This window comes from Amphiprion ocellaris, chromosome 2 (genome assembly GCF_022539595.1).
Source record: "Amphiprion ocellaris isolate individual 3 ecotype Okinawa chromosome 2, ASM2253959v1, whole genome shotgun sequence".
NCBI lineage: Eukaryota > Metazoa > Chordata > Actinopteri > Pomacentridae > Amphiprion > Amphiprion ocellaris.
The window spans coordinates 23,543,367-23,563,677 of record NC_072767.1 but is presented as its reverse complement, the minus strand read 5'-3'; the positions used below and the strand labels follow the sequence as shown (position 1 = coordinate 23,563,677).

The 20,311-nt window shown below is 39.7% G+C and overlaps 2 protein-coding genes across 2 annotated transcripts; one reads left to right on the top strand and one right to left on the bottom strand.

Moving 5' to 3' along the window:
- Positions 1–127: 127 nt before the first annotated feature.
- On the top strand, positions 128–13,197 carry slc35e1 (solute carrier family 35 member E1). Its single transcript, XM_023293722.3, has 6 exons — positions 128–481; positions 3,157–3,227; positions 7,124–7,261; positions 7,678–7,803; positions 7,911–8,156; positions 8,658–13,197. Exons 1-6 carry the CDS (start codon positions 154–156, stop codon positions 8,883–8,885), a joined length of 1,137 nt encoding a protein of 378 aa, XP_023149490.1. The 5' UTR covers positions 128–153; the 3' UTR covers positions 8,886–13,197.
- A 2,218-nt stretch (positions 13,198–15,415) lies between these two features.
- On the bottom strand, positions 15,416–18,949 carry LOC111584561 (prostaglandin E2 receptor EP4 subtype-like). Its single transcript, XM_023293720.3, has 2 exons — positions 17,826–18,949; positions 15,416–16,659 (listed from the first exon to the last, which is right to left on the bottom strand). The coding sequence occupies exons 1-2, from the start codon at positions 18,774–18,776 to the stop codon at positions 16,327–16,329; spliced, it is 1,284 nt and encodes a 427-aa protein (XP_023149488.3). The 5' UTR covers positions 18,777–18,949; the 3' UTR covers positions 15,416–16,326.
- Positions 18,950–20,311: the final 1,362 nt, after the last annotated feature.

Below are 20,311 nucleotides of genomic sequence, written 5' to 3'. Positions count from 1 at the left end.
GCTCCCAGCAGCTCCGATGGGTGTGTTTTATGCTGAAGGGTGTGTGTGGAAGCGCTGCGCTGCTTCGGTGTGGCAGCTTGACGGCGGAGCAGCGCTGCCCTCCCCCGGTGCAAACTGACACTCCCCCAGTGACTCGTCACTCCGCGCTGGAAGATGGCTGCGGTGGAGCGGACCCCGGTCAGGGAAGGGATCCGGATAGCTTCACTGTGTGTGTGCTGGTACACGGTCAGCTCGGGGGGCAATGTGGTCAACAAAATCATCCTGAATGGCTTCCCGTACCCGGTCACCGTCTCTCTGTTTCATATCATCTCCATCGTCGTCTTCCTCCCGCCGCTGCTGCGGGCTTGGGGAGTCCCCAAAACAGAACTGCCGAGCAGGTACTACCGCTGGTACATCCTGCCTTTAGCTTTCGGGAAATACTTCGCATCGGTGTCGGCTCACTTCAGCATATGGAAAGTGCCTGTTTCGTATGCGCACACTGGTGAGTAGAGCTCCTGCGTGTGAATGTGGGTGATAATGAGCGGCCACCTGGAGCCTGTCAGCCGGGGGAACTTGATGATGTGTCCGTACCGTCAGCTGCCGTTAGCTTGGCGGCTAACGCTGGACAACTGGCGGCACGGACATTTAACTCGCTGCTGGGCCCCGGCTGGTTCTGGCTTCTTGTAGGTCGGCAACAAACGTGCTTTCATGAGGCTAATTATCTTAGCGTGAGTGTTTTAACTGCAGAAATTGGTCGGCTTCAGACTCCTGTTTAGAAATAAGTGGCTGCTGTTAGCTAGCTAGCAACTCAATGAGTCCTCCGTCAGGGGGGAGGGTCCATTACTGAAGCCGCTCCAACTTTGATCTCTCCCCGCCGGATCAAATCACATCACCGCTCCTCGTGGAAATGAGTTTTCTCCATCATGTGGTTGTATTGCAAGGTTACCTGCTGAGGAATTCAATAACACGGATTATTTCTTTGTAATGCCGTCCTTTTATTAAATGGGAAGTAAGAGCAACAGCAGTCTAGAAAAACTGTCAAATAAAAGACCTGCATTTATTGTTTTACTTAAAAGAACAGAACTGTTGACTTCAAGATTCTTAAAATTGAAAAACAACTCGTTAAGCAAATTTGCCAATTTTTGAATAATATTAAGATTTGCATAATTGTACGTCTACATTATTGTGTCAGAGTAGTTGAATAATTCGTACTTCTACTTAATGTTACTTCCCACTGCTTTCCGTTTCTATTGAACCACATGTAAGAGATGTTTATTCAGCTTTGTAGTTTTTTATCTACCTTATTTATATTGGTGAGGGTAAACATAAAATATGAAACACCTCAGTATAATGCAACGCGGTTTAACAGAACCACAAATTACAGCCTCCAAAATGACCAAAAGTTTAAGTAAACATATTTGTAGTTTTAGTTTTTAATATCTGCACATTGGTGAATGTAATAATCTTTATTGACTGTGTTGCTTCATAAAAAAGGGCATCAGATTTTATTGTAAGTGGTCTTCACTTTTAGTTTGTTTATTAGCCTGTACAGAGCAAGCATCTACACACAAGTGAACATGACCCATAATGCAAAACCTCACAATAATCTGAAATAACCTGTCTTGTCCTAAAGTAGAAGTAGCTAAACTTGAAAAACATCACTCTTTTACCAGTTTCACCTCCTCTAAATTACTTCAAAGATTCCCATTTGTGTTTGGAGCACATTTAGGAAGTGCTCATATTCATTGCAAGGCTGTTGGTTTTAACTAGGTGTAGCTAAGTAAACCAAGAGCTCATTAAATCCAATAATTTGGCTTCACCTCAAATCCTGTAAATAATTTGAAACTATGTTAGTTGGCACCTAATAAAACAGTCCTGCAGTAAATCCTACGTTTATGCTGCTTTAGAGAGGTCTTGATTCAACTTTCCAGTTATTAACCCTCCTGTTGTCCTCATTTACGAGCACCAAAAAAATTGTTCCCTTGTCTGAAAAAAATCCAAAAATTCAGCAAAAAAAATCCCCAAATTTCTAAAAAAAAATTTGCAAAATCTTCAAGAAGAAAATTCAAAAAAGTCCTTACAAGTTTCCCTTAAAAATTTATTTTAAAAAAAATGGCAAGACATAAAATGTTAAAAAATAGAAAAATAAACGTTTTAAATATTTTCCCAAAAATTAATAAAAATCTTTTAAAAAAATCCTAAAAATATCTAAAGTGATTACATATATATCAGTAAAATTTCTAATATTTTCTTTAAGAACCGAATGTTCTTAAAGAAACATTTTTTTAACATTTCTTTTTTTCCACCAAAGAATTTTCAAAATTTTTCCAAAAATGTTAAAAATGTGGAAGTTTTCACTGTGAAAATATATATATTTTTTCCCACATTTTCAAACTTTAAAATGGGTCATTTTGACCCACAAGACGACACCAGGGTTAAAGAGAGTGCAGTTTTCTGTACTGATGACATGTTTCATGTTATTGTGAGAGGTGTTGATCATTAGGCGTAACTTTAAGTTTAATAACACCATTAATGTGTTACAGCCTCTGAAATGAGTGCAGCAGTAAACGTGAAAAGCTTCATTAATTTACAGCATTGTGGACCAAATGAATCAGCAGCTGAGTTTATAATAAAACTACTGTATTAAAAGTCCCTTCTCACTTCCAATAGAAAACAGTAAACCCTAAATTAAACTGTTTCACACCTATTTAGGTCTTCTCTAAACTATTTCAAAAGACTCCCAGTGTTCATTGGCCCTAATTTAAAAGGGACAGCAGCCATGCCAACAACGTTAGCGTTTCCAAGTGCTTGTTTTACTTTAGTGATGAGTTTCCGTTTGTTCTGGTTTTGACAGCTTTAATGTCTGAAGCTATATGTTGACCATCTTAAGTCCTTTTAAATCGTCAGTGTGCCAACACTGGTGAGTAATACTGGTGGCACACATCTTGATAAACCTAATAGCACGTCAGTCGGCGTTTAAATGAAGCAACACAATGGCGCGTGAATCCCCGAGTGACACGTTAAGTGTTTGACAGAGGCGTGGGCTCGGCTCTGATGTAGTAGCAATTTATGCTCCAAGCTTTTATTCTCTACCTGCTGCTGTTAGTTACATTTTCCATGTTTGCTCAAGAAAACAATGTGACATTTTCTCTTTTGTACCTTGTTTTCTTTTCACAGTCAAAGCCACGATGCCAATATGGGTTGTGTTGCTATCAAGAATTATCATGAGGGAGAAGCAAACCACTAAGGTGAGTAGGTTCAACACAGCAAACACAGCACAAGGCCTGCTCTGTTTCAGCCTGTCTGAGACCCAGCAGTGGTGATGTGGCACAGTCCTGCGCCTGCACTGCTTCTCATATTACGGCCTTCTGCGGGGGCTTTTGTCCCTGAAGTTGATGAGACGTTCTGTGAGACAAATTTAGGTCAGAGGGGGAAACCTACATTTTATTTACGAGTCGGCCACATTCACCGAATAAACCCCAGTGTTAACTCACCACATGTTATATTAGAGGAGACAGTTGGGTTTTTGCGTACGCATGTCTGTTTTCTTTCTTGCATTGTATCGTGGCATGCACTGCACAGGTGTTTGAACTTCCAGATCAGGTGACAAAGTTATATGAGAACTAGATAGAGAATCATCTTTCACTTTGTGACTGAGAGCTGCAATGTTGTGTAAAGAAACTCTCTTTAATTTAAACCCATTAGCATAGAGAAACTGTGGAAAGGATTTGCTCTAGATTAACTGATAGTTCAACTTTAGCGGATGTAATTATTCCCTAGAGTTAATTAACATTACATCAGACAACTTCTTTAAACACAAAGCATTTTGTTTGTTAATCACAAACAGGGCAACAAAAGTTTGTCACACAGTTGTGCTAAAGCTGATAATGCTGAGATTATGTACTAGAATTATCCAGCCCTGCAGGAAGATATTATTCTTGTTGTCCTGCCATTTAATCTCTCCATTTATTGATTGTTTTGTCTACAAGTGTGAGACAACAGAGAGACATGTCCATCACTATTTCAGAGAGTACAATGTGATGTCTTCTGTTCGGACTGTCACTCCGTCATAGAAACCAACAAGTATTCTCAATCGAGTGGCTGAAAGCAGTGAATATATGGATCGTTTTTGCCGTAAGCAAACGTTCAAATAACTGCAAATATCTCTTAAGCACTAGAATTATCTCTGACTCTTCTTGGGAGCAATTGTTGCAGTGGGGCTGAACTAAAAACACAAAATTGAATGTGACAGAGTAAACAAGCCAGGATATTTGTGCCTCCTGTGTGGCAGTACATATATTCCTTTATTATGATTCAGACTTAAAGTTCTCCATGGACAGATACTCTTTTAAGCTGTCAATTTGTAATATAGTTCCACCTCAGCAGATTGCACCATGCTAATCACTTTTACTTAACTGCGTGGATATTATGTCATGCACATAGATAAGTGCCCAGCCCACAGTGACTCACCAGAATGCTACGGTGACACATTTGTAAAACATTAATGAGAACAAAACTACTTACATCAATATTACAAACAAAGAGCTCCCATCCCAGTTACTGATATAATCAGACACATAAAAGTTACCTTCCTGAAACACTCCTCATGTTTCCTGGGCTCATTCAACCAGAAGTAGTCACTAGAAATGAAGGATATTTTAGTAACATGACCACAATGTTTTCCTAAAGAGGTTTTACATTCTGTACTTCCTATGACACACTTTGACTTTAGACTGTGAAACCTGGACTCACTGTCCAGCTCTGCTTATATGAAAGAATTGCTGTTTGATACCTGAAAACCTCCATTGGGGCCTTGACAACTAAAATACACAATGTTTGACCCAACAGGAATGCTGCTTAATTTCCCATTCTGATGGGAGAGCGTTTTACACTCAGTGTTTTCTCACCTTCCTGAATGAGGAGACTTGTGAGTGTAACGTCAGCCTGTCATGTTTACTTTACAGTTCAGATAGGAAGAGTCCACAGACTGGAAACGTAGGTGCTGGAGGCGTCTTACTGGCTGTGCAGAGATCCTGTTTGAGCAGCAGCAGACTACACTGTACTGTCCTGGGAAACCTCAAGTGAACTACATTAGAACGTCTGATTAACTAAATAAACACACTGTCAAATTATTGCTGAGTAGTTTAATCTCTCAGTGGGCAGTTTCTTAGATAGACCTCTACAGTCTAATGTAGTCCGGTATAACAGCTCCTCTATAACATTTATCTTTACAAAGGTTATGTTTGCTTTTCATTGACATTGTAAGAAATATGTTAACGCAATTATATGTTTCCTAAATCTATAGTTAAAGGTGGTAGACTGCTTTGTATTGGATTTGTTTCAAATGTGTTTTCCTTCCTATTGACACTCACTATGTCCTCAGAGCTGAACCTTGCACAGATGGATCCAATGAAATGGACACTGTGTAGATTTTACATACAACTGTTTGCCTTTAACTAAATAGCACTGTCCTCAAATACATTTGCATAGTCTCCAGCTTTTCCTTTAGAGTGCAGAAGGCCTTCAGTATAAGGAAAGAGGACAACAGATACTTTTCTTAACTCTATAACTTGAGTACGTTGAACAAGTTGTTCCCAGGAGCTGCTTCCTTGTACTGTATCCTGTCTAGACACTGTTTAACTGTGAACCAGCAGATTAAGACAGCTGGTTAGAAGAGCCAGAGGTGTTCTACCCCTTCCAGCACAGATGTGTTTATAATTAATACTCATATTGTTTAGGTTTGGGCCCAAATTCTGGTTACAAGCCTGTTTTATTTCCCCTCTGTGTCTCGTTGCTCATCTTTCGGGGCTTTTTGCACATGGGAATCAACTAACGTGAACAATGAAACAGAGTTGGATAATTTGATGGCGGCAATTTGGTGCTCAGTAGTCATGGTTATGTTTTCTCAGTTTCATACTGAGTGGCTGGTTGAGGGGAGGAGTGGGTGCATAAGTGGGTTTCATAACAAATGCAGGCCTCTGCCATTTCTCATGATCCAGTATGCAAGTAAATCACACATCTGTCGACATTAGTTTCAGCCCTTGATGCTGAGTCTGTGGACCAAGACAGACAGAATAACAGGTCGAGCTGCACCATCTAATGCGTCTAAAGTGCAGTTTGCTCTTTACATGAATTTGTGTAGATGTGCATCGTTCCCTTAGTTGTTCAGTGCAGTTTTCTTTTCATTGGGACCTAAAAATCTGGTTGTGTTATGGTTTTGCTAAATGCCCCGTAAGAACTGTCAACTCACATTTTTCATTTTGTAGGGTTGCAGCTGCTGCTTTCTTTGTCATTTAATTTACAAATTTCGTAATTCATTAATGGTTTAATCTGTGAAGTGTTAGAAAGTGTGTTGTGGAAGAAAACCACTGGGTGCATCAACAAACCATGTCAGACAATCAAAGCTCTGCCTACTTCTTACCTAAACAGCAGATTTTAACATACTTTCAAATTGGAGAGAACAAGTTTCACCAGCTGTTCACGACATCTTAAAACATTGATGAAGCATTTATACACAAACACACATCATCTGTCGGCCTGCGGTGTGTTCATGATATGCTACATCAGTGTCTGCAGTACGTTCACACAGCTTCTCATGTAAAACCAGCTGGCTTTTGTGACTGTCTAGCAGAAACACTCTATTCTGTAATATAAAATACAACCATTTCACAAAGACTTAATCACCATGTGCTACACTGACAAGGCTGATTTCAATAGTATGAGGTCATGAATTACTTGGTTTAATACATACTCAGAGTTTAAATGAAGAGGTAGTTTAATCTGGGAAAAGACAGTGACAGTCAAGCACACAAAGACGTATAGTTTACTATGATTTTAAACAGAAGAGTAAAAGCAATAGTTTCAATTAGGGATTGTTTAATTACTTAAACAATTAATTAATGGCCAAGATAGCTGCTGATTGTTTTTTTTTTGTTTGTTTGTTTTTCATCATTTGAGTAGCAGACTAATCGATGAGCTCCACATCTCTTATTAATGCCCAACTGAGTCCTGGTCTGCAGATGCAGAAACAGCAGCAGGAAATGATATTTGAGTAATTAACTGCCTTCAATAAAAGCAACTAAAGTGCTGTTTGTGTTTGTTACTGCTGACGCTGCCTTCGGTCTCTGTGGGGTCCCTGTTGTAGGTCTACATATCGCTCATCCCCATCATCGGTGGAGTGCTGCTGGCCACAGTCACTGAGCTGTCCTTTGATGTTTCAGGACTAATCAGCGCTCTGGCTGCAACGCTCTGCTTCTCTCTGCAGAACATTTTCTCCAAAAAGGTAAATTCTCCTCATGTTAGGACTTCATGTTAGGACATGATCCCATCTTCCTCATGGATAGATAACATCAAAATAAATGACTAAAAACAGGAAATCACTGCCTCTGGCTTTGTGAGTTTAACATATATTTTGCCACAAGCTCCACTTTTGCTCTTCTTGCAGCTCAATAACAAGATGATCAGCTTTTGAACATCAATTTCAACAGATAGCATGAGATTTCAGTGAAATTGACTGGTGTCTTGGCCCGTGTGATAAAGGGTTTTTAGCCTGAATTATTTCTTTTTTGGGGCAAAATACTTTCTGTCCTTGATGTGATTCTGTTTTGTAAGTAAATAGAGGACAATAAAAAGTTTCTGAACAAAAAAAAATCACCTTTACATCTTCTTTATTACCACATCATTTTTTTCCTTTTAAAGGTGTTGCGTGACACCAGAGTTCACCACCTGAGGCTGCTCAACATTCTCGGCTTCAACGCTGTGATCTTCATGCTACCCACCTGGGTGCTAGTGGACCTCTCAGTGTTTCTTGTAAATGGAGACCTGGTGAGTAACAGTGAAAGCTCTGTAGTAGAGTTTAGCATTTACACCAACTGTTCAGCAGCATCTGATTTGTTTCTCGGCCATAAGCAATGCCACTGCTGTCCTTTCAGTCGGACGTTTCAGAATGGACGGGTACTTTTGTCCTCCTGCTCATCAGCGGCTTCTGCAATTTCGCCCAAAACGTCATCGCCTTCAGTGTACTTAACCTCGTCAGCCCTCTCAGCTACGCCGTCGCCAACGCCACCAAGAGGATCATGGTCATCAGCATCTCACTGTTCATGCTGCGCAACCCGGTCACCCTCACTAATCTCATGGGTATGATGACGGCCATTGTTGGAGTCTTCCTTTACAACAAGGTGAGTCTCATTGAGCCCCTTGAGCGTCAGCTGAGAGGGAAAAAAATGAGCTTTGTATAAATCTGGAAGAAGAATGGGGAGAGATGGTAGAGAAAATATCCAGAAGTCATCTGTTGTTCCTCTAGATAAAAGCAGCACTGTTGACACTGTGCAGCAGTATGAATATAAGGATCTCATTCAGTATTTAACGGACATTTCTTTACCTAACGTTAAATGCATCAGTGTTTAAAAATGTGTTTTAAATGTGAACATTCCAAGACAGACCTCCGTACTTAATGTAGATGGCTGTGATCAGCTTCTTTACACACCCATTGACCGTTTACACTCCTGCTTATTGTCATGATCTGTAAACTGCTTTATCTCCACCTGATGGTCTTTTTTTTATGACTTTATTTTTCCACTTGTGGAACATTAGACCCACCCAAACCATTTAGGATCAGTGGGCAGCCACAGTGCAGTGCCAACATTTAAAATCCATTTGCCCTTCTCCTCCACCATCAGGCCAAGTATGACGCTAACAAGCAGAAGAAGTTGTTGCCGAGCTCCAAGCAGGACCTGATGTCCTTTGACAACCCGGCGCTGGAGAAGCTCCAGACCAACGGGTCAGTGCCTTTCTCCCACGGCTCAGAGCAGCAGCACAGCTGGAACAACGTGTTGACCGACCACTTCCAGTACAGCCGGCAGACCTACACGACAAACTACAGCAGCAACCACCAGTACGTTGTGTAGAGGAGGAGTGTGTCCTCGCTCTGGGTAGCTGTCATAGACATTACTGTGTGTAGCCGCCCTCCCAGCAGCGGGTCCTCACCACCCGCTCCAAACTCAAGACTGAAGGCAAGTGCTGTTTGTTCTGGATATTAGGAATGAGTTGTGTTGGTCATAAAAGGCCTGAGATGTGACCTCTCCCTCACCACTCCCTGTCTAAACATCATTTTATGGACAGCTTTGCTATAGGTCATCATTTATTTATTACTGTAGTACCAACTGTACAGGGTGGTTTGAGAGAAAACTTTAATCAGTCATTTTCAGACGTGTTGGTGACGGATTAAGCCATGTTATTCTGACACATAAATGTGCCACAGCAGGTGTGGGAGGTAGTTGAAGAATGGTTTCTTTGAGACTGTCTGGAAATGTTTGAGTTTTGTTTTCACAACCAGCCATATTTTTGTTTGGGGTTATTTTGTCGACTTTGAAAGGAAAGCATCTGTAGCCATTTACTGTGAACGTTAACTTGCACAGAGTCAGGAGACTGTCATGTTACCTTGTGTAGCAAACTGAGTTATATAGAAGGTCTTTAGAGTTTTTGTTTGGGGCATTTCATGTTCATGATTGTCATTTTTCTTCATGAGGCACTTGTCATATTGTGGGATCAAACAAACCACTCAGTCTGTCCTCAGTGATAAAATCTTGAGGCCAGTGGTACTTGCCAGGAAAGTTATGGTTTTGTGCATTTGGCCTGACGGATCTTATTTGATCATAGTCAGTTTTAGCTGTGGTGGCACAATGGCTCGACAGATGTCAGTATTTTGGTGTAAACTGACACATCTCAATAATCACTGGCTGGATTGCCTGAAAATTTGGTACACACATTCTTATCTCTTATCTGAACTCTAGTAACTTTGGTGATCACTTGACTTTTCATCAATGACGAACATCGTGTCAAAGTTTTCATTCATTCAATACTTTGGTTTGTGACTATCTATGAAACACCTTCAGCTGTTCTTTAAGAGCTAAGCATGCTAACATGATATGCACCAACATGGGGAACATGGTAATTGTACCAGACAGCCCTCAACATGTTAGTAGTCATTGTGAGCACGCTAGCATTCAACTCAAAGTACTGCTGTGCTGAAGTGGATCCTCACAGAACCTCTTGCATGGCAGTAGACTGTAGATGTGAGATGCCACTGTAGATATAAATTAGACTGCTGTAGCTCTATTTTTGCACTCACTTTACAAGGTAGTTCAAAAATACAAGTTCCTTATGAAGAAAAATGCCTAAATAACAAGAACAAATCGGTTCCCGATGTCTATCAAACATTTTGCACACGCAGATCAGTAAAACTTACGTCACCACGTGTTTTTAACTGCCGTTGATGAAAACACACACAAAATGTCCACGTCTTTAAATCAAGAGCGAGACCAGTTCTGTTATCCAGAGGTCAGTGACCTCGCACATATCTGCCCTTTTCACCAATGAAACCGAAACATTTCTACTTGTTATCATGAGGTGTAAATGTAAAAAGTTAGCATAAAATTAGAATCATCAAAACAAGGCATCTTTATAATGTGAAGTACAACAGCTGCGTATTGTAGAGATGCCCTTTGTTTCATTTTTTTATCCCGTCTAACCATGTAAAATGCAATAGAGATGTTAAATTTACTTGTTTGTTTTGTCATAGTTTGGAGTTAATGAATTCATTTAAAAAATTACATATTTTTTTTAACTGATTATTTGGTATTTATTGATCTGTGAAGCTTCTCAGGCAGTAACGGTTTCTCTCCTGTCAGGCAATTTTTCCGCCTGAACCAAAGCTGCTCTGTCATGTTTCTGTTTTTTTTTTCTAAACAGAGGCTTGTGTTGAGTTTGCACATCATGAAACAACTAAATGTGTTATACAGATTGTGAGCAGTTTTGGCATCGTCGGTGTCAGAAAGTCTCTGGACAGACTTGATTGAAAATGAGACATGCATGAAATCCAAGGTTTGGTTTGTGCAATTAAAGATTCAACTTTAATTTCAGGTGGACTTCATTATCATTATTGATTGCAATGTCTGCAAAATTGAGAACTGATAATCATTTGTATTTTTAAAGGCATTTTTTACTGCTCGAGGAACTATTTAATGTAGGAAACATCGGCCTCATGTGTTTCTCCCTGCAGGATAGCTTGTGCTCACTGATGCTCTCATAGTCTCACTACAGCAATATAAAGTCTCTACCTGCTTTTTTGTGGCTCAGATGCTTCAGCATCAAGTGCGAGTCGTAGCCTGTGAGCTTCTTTTTTCAGCTGTAGTCTCTAATAGATGCAGATTAGGGGATAGCATGGTTAAACTTTAATAATACGGCTTTTTGTGTACTTTTTTGACACTTGAAACACTGTCATAGTATTTAGTCCGAAGAATAACCCTGAAATAATCTGCGAGAAGCTCTGAAAGGTCAGTGGGCTTCTTAGAGACAAACCAGTGTCTCTTTATGGATTCATGGGGAAAACTGAACTGCTGACAAATGAGAGAATGAATTAAGTAGAAACTCCTGTTCTGAAATAATTACTACCTTCCTCGAATGCCTTTTTTTAAAGTTAAGACTCCTGCTGTAGTGGGTGGGTTGATTGTTCACATTGAGGCTGTATTTTCTTGGCGTCATTAAACTGGATAAAATGTCTTTTAGAGCACCACAAACTGCAGCCTCAAAACTAAAAAAAGGAGATGAATTTAAAACCTCTGACTCAACACCAGCATTGATTAAAGTTTCATGAAAGTGGCATTTATCTACCGGAATATTTTAGTTTTGTAACCGTCCTGGAAACCCCAACATTTAATTGCATTAAGTTACAGCAGAGAACTGTGCAGCTGTATGGAGCTGCATTATTTTACAGATGCATGTGTCCTGTATCTTTTAAGTGTCATCTGTTCTCATCAGCTCCTGCCAGCAGCCACTTAAAGCACCTGTGATGTACACCATATGCTACCTTCCTAACACCAGTCATACTGAGGGACTGGAGGATAACGTAGAGCATTCAGTAGGTAAACGGTCTGATATTTCTTAGGGGGCTTTGGAGGCCAAAAAGGAGCTTAGAAATGAGTGGAAGCCATCAGAAGGAAGGAGACCTGCTTGTTATGTCACTACAACATCCTACTAGTTCCTGCTTTGGTTATTTCAAGATTCAGATCTGTCATTGTTCTGTGATTACCTAAAGTATTCCCATACATGAGGAGATGCACACATACCACTTCAACTTTAAATCATATGTATTTCCACATTGTTTTATCACGTTTGTTCTTGTATTTCAACCAGCAGCATGTGGAGCCTTGATATCGTTGAACATTTTCATACTGTTGCTTCTTGAGAAACTACTTTTGTAAGTATCAAGAAGGAAACTGTCACTATTAATACAACAGATGCTTTTTTTTAATGATTTCAAGTCAAAAATTTGCTAAAATAAAACATACTCTTCAGCTGCATATCAGATTGGTGCAATACCTCACGTAAAATGCAACGATTTGCACTCCTTTGGGTGATAAACATTTTATGAGAAGAGAGTAAAATAAAACAAAACATTGAAGCAAATCAATGTTAAACAGCAGTCGGACAATGACAGTATGCAACCAAAACTGAAACTACTTTCAAAAGATAGGAGCCAATCAAATCAAGGATTTATTTTACAATATCCATGTGTAGTCTGTATATTTTAGTGTTCAAGTTCTGCATTTAGACGCAGGTTTTTGGATGTAGTAATGTGAAGCTACTGGACTTTAATCAGCCTTAGAGAGCAATCAATAGTAGTCACGTTTTAAGTGTTCATGATTCATCACACTGCCTACTGCTGACGTTTTTAGACTCTCTGTAGTTTCTTCATGTGTTTCTTCATGTCCTTCCTCGTGTCGCCAAAAGCAGAGTGTTACGCTTCTGATGCACCACAGGATAGAAGGCTTGTTTTCAGAAAGGCGCGATGTGGGACACATGAAGGGTTCTTCAGTGTCCTTGTTTCTGTGCACTGAGCTGACTGGGAGAACATTTAGAGAACGGTTCATTAACTAAGATGCTGGCTCTCTGTTGTTAACCTTTCCCCGGGATGTAAATGTCAATGAGCGGAGAACGGGGAGAAGACTTTGTAAAACTTGTATAATTATTATTTTTGTGTGTCTTTCATGGATCTTGAGACAAAATTTTTACTTAACCGATGTTTATAGATTTTTATTTATGGTGTCAAGGTACAAAAATGTTGTACAGTCGTGCAGCTATGCACAGTCTCGTCTGCTTATGTTTAGTAAATGCTATTTTTAAATGTTGGGGGGAATAAATGCATTATGGAATCCTGAACTTCCTGAATGCCTTTTCTCTTGACTAATAGATGTTATTATGTAAGTTAAAGTTAAAGTACAACCATGTCGAATACTCCAAGTGAAGCATACGGGTCAATATATATTTGAGGATCTTTTGAAGTCCATGGGATATATCTTGCATCCATTTTTGTTGAAAAACTAATGTTTATGTTCTTTATGATCATGTCTTTACAAATTTCATAATTATTTATTATGGAAACAATCACTTATTAATAAAAGATGACTGGATATCACTAAAATGCCAACTAAATAACTGTCCAAATTTAATAACAACCACCTTCTAATTAGCTAAACAATAATAAAATTAACTTATTCATAAAATGGTTTTGATTGTGTTCTTTTTATTAAGTTGAGATAATCATGACAGATATTTCTTTTTTTATCAGTATATAAAATTTTACATGGAAAATAAGTTGTATCTGTCTGAGAAATCACTTTAAGCTACCCATTACAAAAACACTTCTCAAGGAAGTGTGTTAATTCCAGATCACATGACCTGCTCCACATGATGTCATTTCCTCCTGAAGAAAATACTGGCCAGACTCCAAGGCTTTCTGAGTTATTTAATATAAAGTATTGAGTGAATCAAATGTGGATTTATCACATGTCAAAAGGTTTACTACAATATCTTTATAAATAACTTTAAATTTCAATTTTACTCAATTGTGTATATATAATATTTTAGAAGAATCTTTCTCTAAAAATGTCATGGTGTTTGGTTATAGGCGGCCATGTTGATTTTAGGCCTGAAAACTATGTTACAAAAAGTCCCGCAATTATATATTGACCCATACAGTCTTCAAATGCAGAATTGTCCTTAATTCAATTGTCTTAAAAGTATCAAAAGTAATATTGTTGCAGCAAAAATGTTCACATAGTGAAGGGTTTTATGATTTGCGATGACATTATAGCCAACTGGGATGGAACTAGATTTGTATACAGCTACAATAAGTAGGTCTCGTGGTTCCCAACCTAGGGGTCGGGGACCCTCCAAGAGGTCAAGGATAAATCTGTGGAGTTATGACAAGTTTAATCGAGTAGGACAGAAACCAAAACACAACTCTTTCTTCCTTTTTAAAAAAAAAAAAAAATTTATCTCACGTTGTCGCTTTCTTGTGAAATATTACATTTTTTTATCTCAAGCTTTTCATTTAAAAGAAAACTTCTGGGGAGTTTTAAAGGCAAAATGTAACTGTATTAGAACTGAACACAACTCTGACATCTGAAAGGAGATGAGGGAACCAACTAGATGCTGTTTTCATTAAAGCACATTGTACCACTTGTTTAATCTGAACAATGTTGTATTTTAAGTATAACTTGTAATCGTAGCTGTCAGGTACATGTTGCCATGTTAATCAGTACAAGAAGTACAATAATTGCTTTTAAATTGTAGTGGTGCAGAAGTTTAAGAAGGCAAGTTGTTAAATTGCACTGTAGTTGCAGTTCTTCAGTAAATATACTCAGGTACGTTTCTGCGTTAACCAAATGCTTTTTATATGTGAGCTGTAGAGGTTGTAAAGATTGTGAGTCACAGCTGCAGAAGTATTTCATCACATTTTTACAGTCACCTACACATGACACACTGTGCAAATTCAATAAGAAGCTTATAAAATTAAGTTGCAACTATCTGGCTCTGTTTTACCTTAAAGTGATACACCTCAAAATTAAACACTTGACTGTCACTAACTTTTTAAAAAACAATCATAATAACGTGTGATAGCTTTCTTCACCCATTACACACAGTGGTTTGACATTTATTAGGAGATGGAGACAATATCAGAACTGAAAACCCTCTGACTGTTAAGTTTCAGTTTTTCTGCCCCCTACTGGCACAAATTGATAAATGTAAGTATTTCTCAGGTGTTGAGTGGTGAATGCCAACATATTACTTTTTTGGTTTGTCAGAACTTTTGTGCAGACTTGATCCTGTTTGATTTTCACATCTCTCATCAAAATGTATCATTTTCTCCTTTTAGTGTTTTATCAAAGGAAATTTTCCATGTGCTGCGTCTTTTATATAATCTTACAAGGCAAGACATCCATCTGCTAAATGTCAGGGGTGGATTTAGAGAACATTCTGCAAAGCCGACCACTCCTGAACGAATGGTATTCTGACAGATTCAGAAAAGATTTTTTTATACACAGGTATGCTCAGAAGTGACAATGTAGAGGAGATGTTTGATTCACTATTTATTCTTCATTGATTTAAATGTATCTGTTCCAGCATAGATGTCCACACACAGCTGAAAATGCTTACACATGGTTTGGAAAAGAGTCATGAGCTTGTAGAGCAACACTGTGAGAAACAAACTGAGCTGTGCAAAAGTCATGACCACTGCAGCCGAATATTAATCAGATCAGACGTATTGCTGAAACTCTCACTAGGTTCAAATGAGGTCAACAGTAACAGAGACCAGAGCAGCATGAGTTCAATGCAAGACTAAGACAGTTTACCAAATAACAGAGGACACGCTCAGATTTATTGCAAATATAAACCTTTAATACAAACAGGCAACAGCAGCATATTTTAGTTAGTCTTTTATAACGTTTGTGTTTCAAATGTCTCTCACAATGTAAAAATAACTCCCAGGAGTTTCCATAGACTTGCATGTAACAAAGCAAGAGGGAGTCTAGATCACCTGCCCACCACAGGGAGCATTTCCTAAAAACTGCATAAAAAACGACTAAATGTCACTGGTCAACTGGACATAAACTGTAGGACTGACTGGTCTGGAGGAAGGAGCTGTAGAGGTGGGCTTCATGACCAGGAGAAAGAACTCGAAAATAAGGGTTAGTGTGGCAGTGAGCAGAAGTCAGGAGTCGAGGTTGGATAACACTAAAAAGACACAAAATGATAAGGTTCAGTCTTGTCTTGTTATTGCACTTCAGTAGTGACATCTGAGTCAAACAGATTTTCTCGTCAGTATTGCTGCTTCATTTTCACTCAATAAATAATCCTGCAGCAGCTGTGAACTCCTGTCCAGCTGCGAGTTCATACAGTAATCACCATTATTCCATCTCACAGCTCTAAAACAGAGTCTGTGGCCCACGTGAAGCTGCCTACAGCATGAGAAAGACGTCCAACGCGTGCTCAGTCTGCAGCGTTTTAAGTCTGAGGGAGGCTCTCCCCGTCGTACGGAGTGAATTTGACAGCAGTGGGCAGCTGAGAGATGATGTTTGCGTTGCACATCAGCTGGGTGAACACGTGGCTGTCCCTCATGATATCTGGATAAAACACATTCCTCTGCGGTGATGGAAGAGCACTGCTGCGAGTGCTGCTGCTTCTCCTGGATAAACTGAGTAACCGTCGAAACAGGGACCTCCTCAGCAGGATGTAGATCCAGGGATCCAGGATGGGGTTCACTGAGGCGATCCTGATGGCAGCCCGGTCTGCTGTGGGGTCAGGTTTCGGCATAAAGTGGTTGGCAAACACCCGCACCTTAAAGACAGAAACAAGTCAGTGCAACACACATCTTCATGTTGTTGATAAAATCTTAAAGATGCAGAAATGTGGTGCCAAAAACGTGGGAAATTTTGATTTGTCATGTTTTGGGTCCCAACTCAAATTAGATAAAAGTTTTCAGTCCTTAAGGGTTAATCAATGATTTTATGTGCAGTCAGAAATGTTCCTGTCATAATCAGTTAATCATCAACTGGTTAAAGCATTAGCAAGAACAAATAATTATTAAAGAAATGACAGAAAAATAATAATACCAGAGGTGATTTTAATGAAGAAATAATAAGTCTGTATCATGACAATGAGGGGGAGATATCTGATGAACCATGAAATGAAGCTAAGTCTCACTTATCTCAATTTGACATACACACAGTGTTGGCAAAATGTATTAAATATATCTTAATAGTAAACTGTTGGCAGTATATTTCAGCAGTAAGCAGCTTTGTTTCAATGTATTACACAAATACATCTTATTCTGTTTTTTCTTGAATTGATCCTGGAATATCTGCTTGAGAGATTGAAGGAAAAATGGTCTAATTAAGGAAGTTTGTTTTCATAATATGCAGCATTCAGTTTAAAATACTTTATCTAAAAGCCTGCAGTCTGTAACTAATAATGATTTTAGCTACGGTTAAGTTCACATGAAAGCATTCCTGTTTATTATTGGTGGAAAGTAGCTCAATTCACTTAATCAAGTGCACTAAAAAATAGTTCTAAGGTCCAAATGTTAGAGACTGCTATTTATTCCTCCTTCTGTTTACACTCAGTGAAACTTCAGCGTGAAAAGGGGAACATTATTAAACAATTTTCACTGTTATTTTACAGATTTTTCGTGTTTTGTTGAATTACAGATTATCTCTGGCAAAATCACAGGAAAATAGCAGACATCAAAATCAGTATTTTTACAAATAGTAATGTGTGTCCCATAAGGTTAAATTATTATTATTATTTATTTATTTTACAGTTTTTAAACGTTACAGTTTTTCTGACACACTTGCACCTGCATTACAGGTAAACATTGAGATAAAACAGCACGAAACCAAAAGCTTCCTGGTGCCTAATGACTGTTGCTGCTGCATCTATTTGTGCAGGAAAACAGAAACCCAATCAAACCAACAACTGTTTACATCATTAATGTCTGGACTCACCATCAGTGGGGCTGAACAGGCCAGAACCACCACGGAGGTCATCACCAGCACTGCGATCATCTGCGTCTCTGCGGCGGAGGACAGAGCCCTCCATCTCTCCCGGACGCTGGCTCTGGTGACGGGCCGCTGCACGGTCCTCTGCCTCATCAGCAGCAGCGATCCGCACACCGCCAGGTTGAGCAGGATGGTGCCCAGGATGAGCAGCAGGCTGACGGCGCCGTACAGGACGGAGTAGGCGGTGGCCACAGGCTCGTGTGTCCTCATGTCGATGAAGCACCAGGTCTGGGACGTCTGCAGAATGCTCTCCGCCATGCCCATCATCGGCAGGCAGCAGAAGAAAATGTTAGTGATGTAAATGAAGAAGAGGAACTTTTGCGCAAAGCGTTTGTCCACCCCCCACCGCTGGTAGGTGTAGGGGCAGCATATAGCCAAGTACCGCTCCCCTGCCATGGCGCATATGATGCTCAGTCCGGTTAAACCGAAGAACAGCAGCAAAAAGGAGTGAAACTCGCAGATATGTTGGTCCTCCAGCACCGTCCGTTTCAGGTAGGTGGCTATAGTGAGCGGGCTGGCCAGACAGGTGCCCAGCAGGTCCGTCACCGCCAGACCGCGCACCAGCGTGAAGAAAGCGGAAGATTTCCTTTCTTGACGTGAAACCGAAAGGACGATTATTGCAATTAAATTTCCAATTGCGCCTCCAGCAAACATAAAAATCGGCAAAGCGATTTCTATCCCGTCCTTGGTTGCTTCTAAAGGCGGGAGCTGCGTGCCGTTTATGGAAAGAGATCCGTGCGTAAAGTTCGGGCTTTCCATCGCCAAATACACCCACGGGCTGGCGTTTGTTACAGATGCTTCCTTTGGTCTGCCGTGGATGTGAGAACGCATTTCCTCTTTAACCTCCTGCAGCAGAAGATAAGTAGTGAGCAGGGGTTCGTTCTCTGGTAGTCTCATCCCCTCTCCTTTCCAGTAATCCACAAGTAAACCGCAGAGGTCGTTGCGCACAGCTGTGGGGTGGGAGGTGGGTTGTCTCTGTTATATCGAACCACTCATCAGGCTGACAGCTGGATGGGACGGATGGTCTGAGCGAGACAAGCAGGGGGGAAAAAAGACGTTTGTTGCTTACAGTTTTTCCTCCACTTGTCATCTGCCAGTGCAGGCATCATCACAGATGCGTGATGTTTGTAGCAGCCTATCAGGAGGTCAGACTGTAGAGAAAAAAACAGAGACGACTATGAGACCGGAGAGGCTTCAGCAGATTTTTCTCATTCATTTGGACGAGTCTTATTTGCAGGCACACATCTAAGGGTTTGTTGCAATCCCATCAATTTAAATAAACTCAGATCACATAACTCTAAAGGAAAGGAATCAAATGATGATTAGTGACTGAAAAAATCTTCAATCTACTCTGCTGGAAAGTTGATCATGTTCAAGATAAGAGTTTGCAGTTCAACAGGTGTCAAGTAACAGTTTGAGCTGTATGTGGTTTAATTTGCTCAGAACTTGAGTCATCTGTCAATAAATCTGCCTCAGCACTCCAGGAAAATGATGGTGAGTGGAATTCATATAGCACTGGCACATTTAATGTAAACAAATGCAGCAACGACATGTGTGTTACCCCATTTATTCTGGGTAATCCATAAATATTACTGTGAGCAGTTTTTACTACTTTGCAAAAACATTGTTTTCTGATGAATTACTCTAAATGAGTGTGCATTCTTGCTGTAAAAACCCCAGAAGTAATTATTAAATTGCAACTATTTGCTGCCAGATGTATCACAACTTTTGTGAGCTCCTCTGAAGTGATGCTGAAAACTCCATAGAAATCTCCAATAATATTTAATAAATTGCGTCCAAACATCTCATAATCAAAACTTGGAACAAACCAACATCACTAAATCACTCACTAACTGTTTCAAATGAACAGATGACAAGCAAACTGTTAAAACAATAAAATACAGTAATCAAATGCATCATGTGCATTTCACAGTAATAGCTCTCCTCTTATTGTTTCTCTTTTTGGAAACTTTGCTCTTTACTGATGAAGTGGCTCCTTCTGAGTCCGAGGGATTTCTCTTACCAGAAAAGTAGCTTATAATTTAGTTCATGTGTATTTTAATGATTTCCAGTGAATGAGGGCAGGAAGTGGAATTATATCAGGAATGCTGCCTCAATAAACAAATGTAATAAAACTAGTGTTCACTGGAATTAAGAAACAACATGAAAACACAGAAATCCTGGACAAATGAGCTTCAGGTTTGTATTGCTTTTATTGGTAATGACATTACATCCATTTTTCTTGAATAACTCAGTGATGAAATTTTTGTTTTCTCTAAGTTGCTCTTTTTAATTGCTTCAGACGATTCTACACGGAATGTTACAGAAGTGGAAAGTTCATTAAATGTTCCATTGCATTGTTGTGGCTGAAATTTTCCCAGCGACAGACCTCACAGCGATGACTGTAAATGGCTGTGAGGAACAACAGAGGC

Bases quoted from the DNA above. Each gene is read 5' to 3' on its own strand.
- slc35e1 (XM_023293722.3), top strand. From the start codon at position 154: ATGGCTGCGGTGGAGCGGACCCCGGTCAGGGAAGGGATCCGGATAGCT. The intron at 482-3,156 runs GTGAGTAGAGCT...TTCTTTTCACAG, and splicing joins TGTTTCGTATGCGCACACTG to TCAAAGCCACGATGCCAATA. The intron at 3,228-7,123 runs GTGAGTAGGTTC...TCCCTGTTGTAG, and splicing joins GGGAGAAGCAAACCACTAAG to GTCTACATATCGCTCATCCC.
- LOC111584561 (XM_023293720.3), bottom strand. From the start codon at position 18,776: ATGAGACTACCAGAGAACGAACCCCTGCTCACTACTTATCTTCTGCTG. The intron at 16,660-17,825 runs GTGAGTCCAGAC...TCTGTCTTTAAG, and splicing joins CCTGTTCAGCCCCACTGATG to GTGCGGGTGTTTGCCAACCA.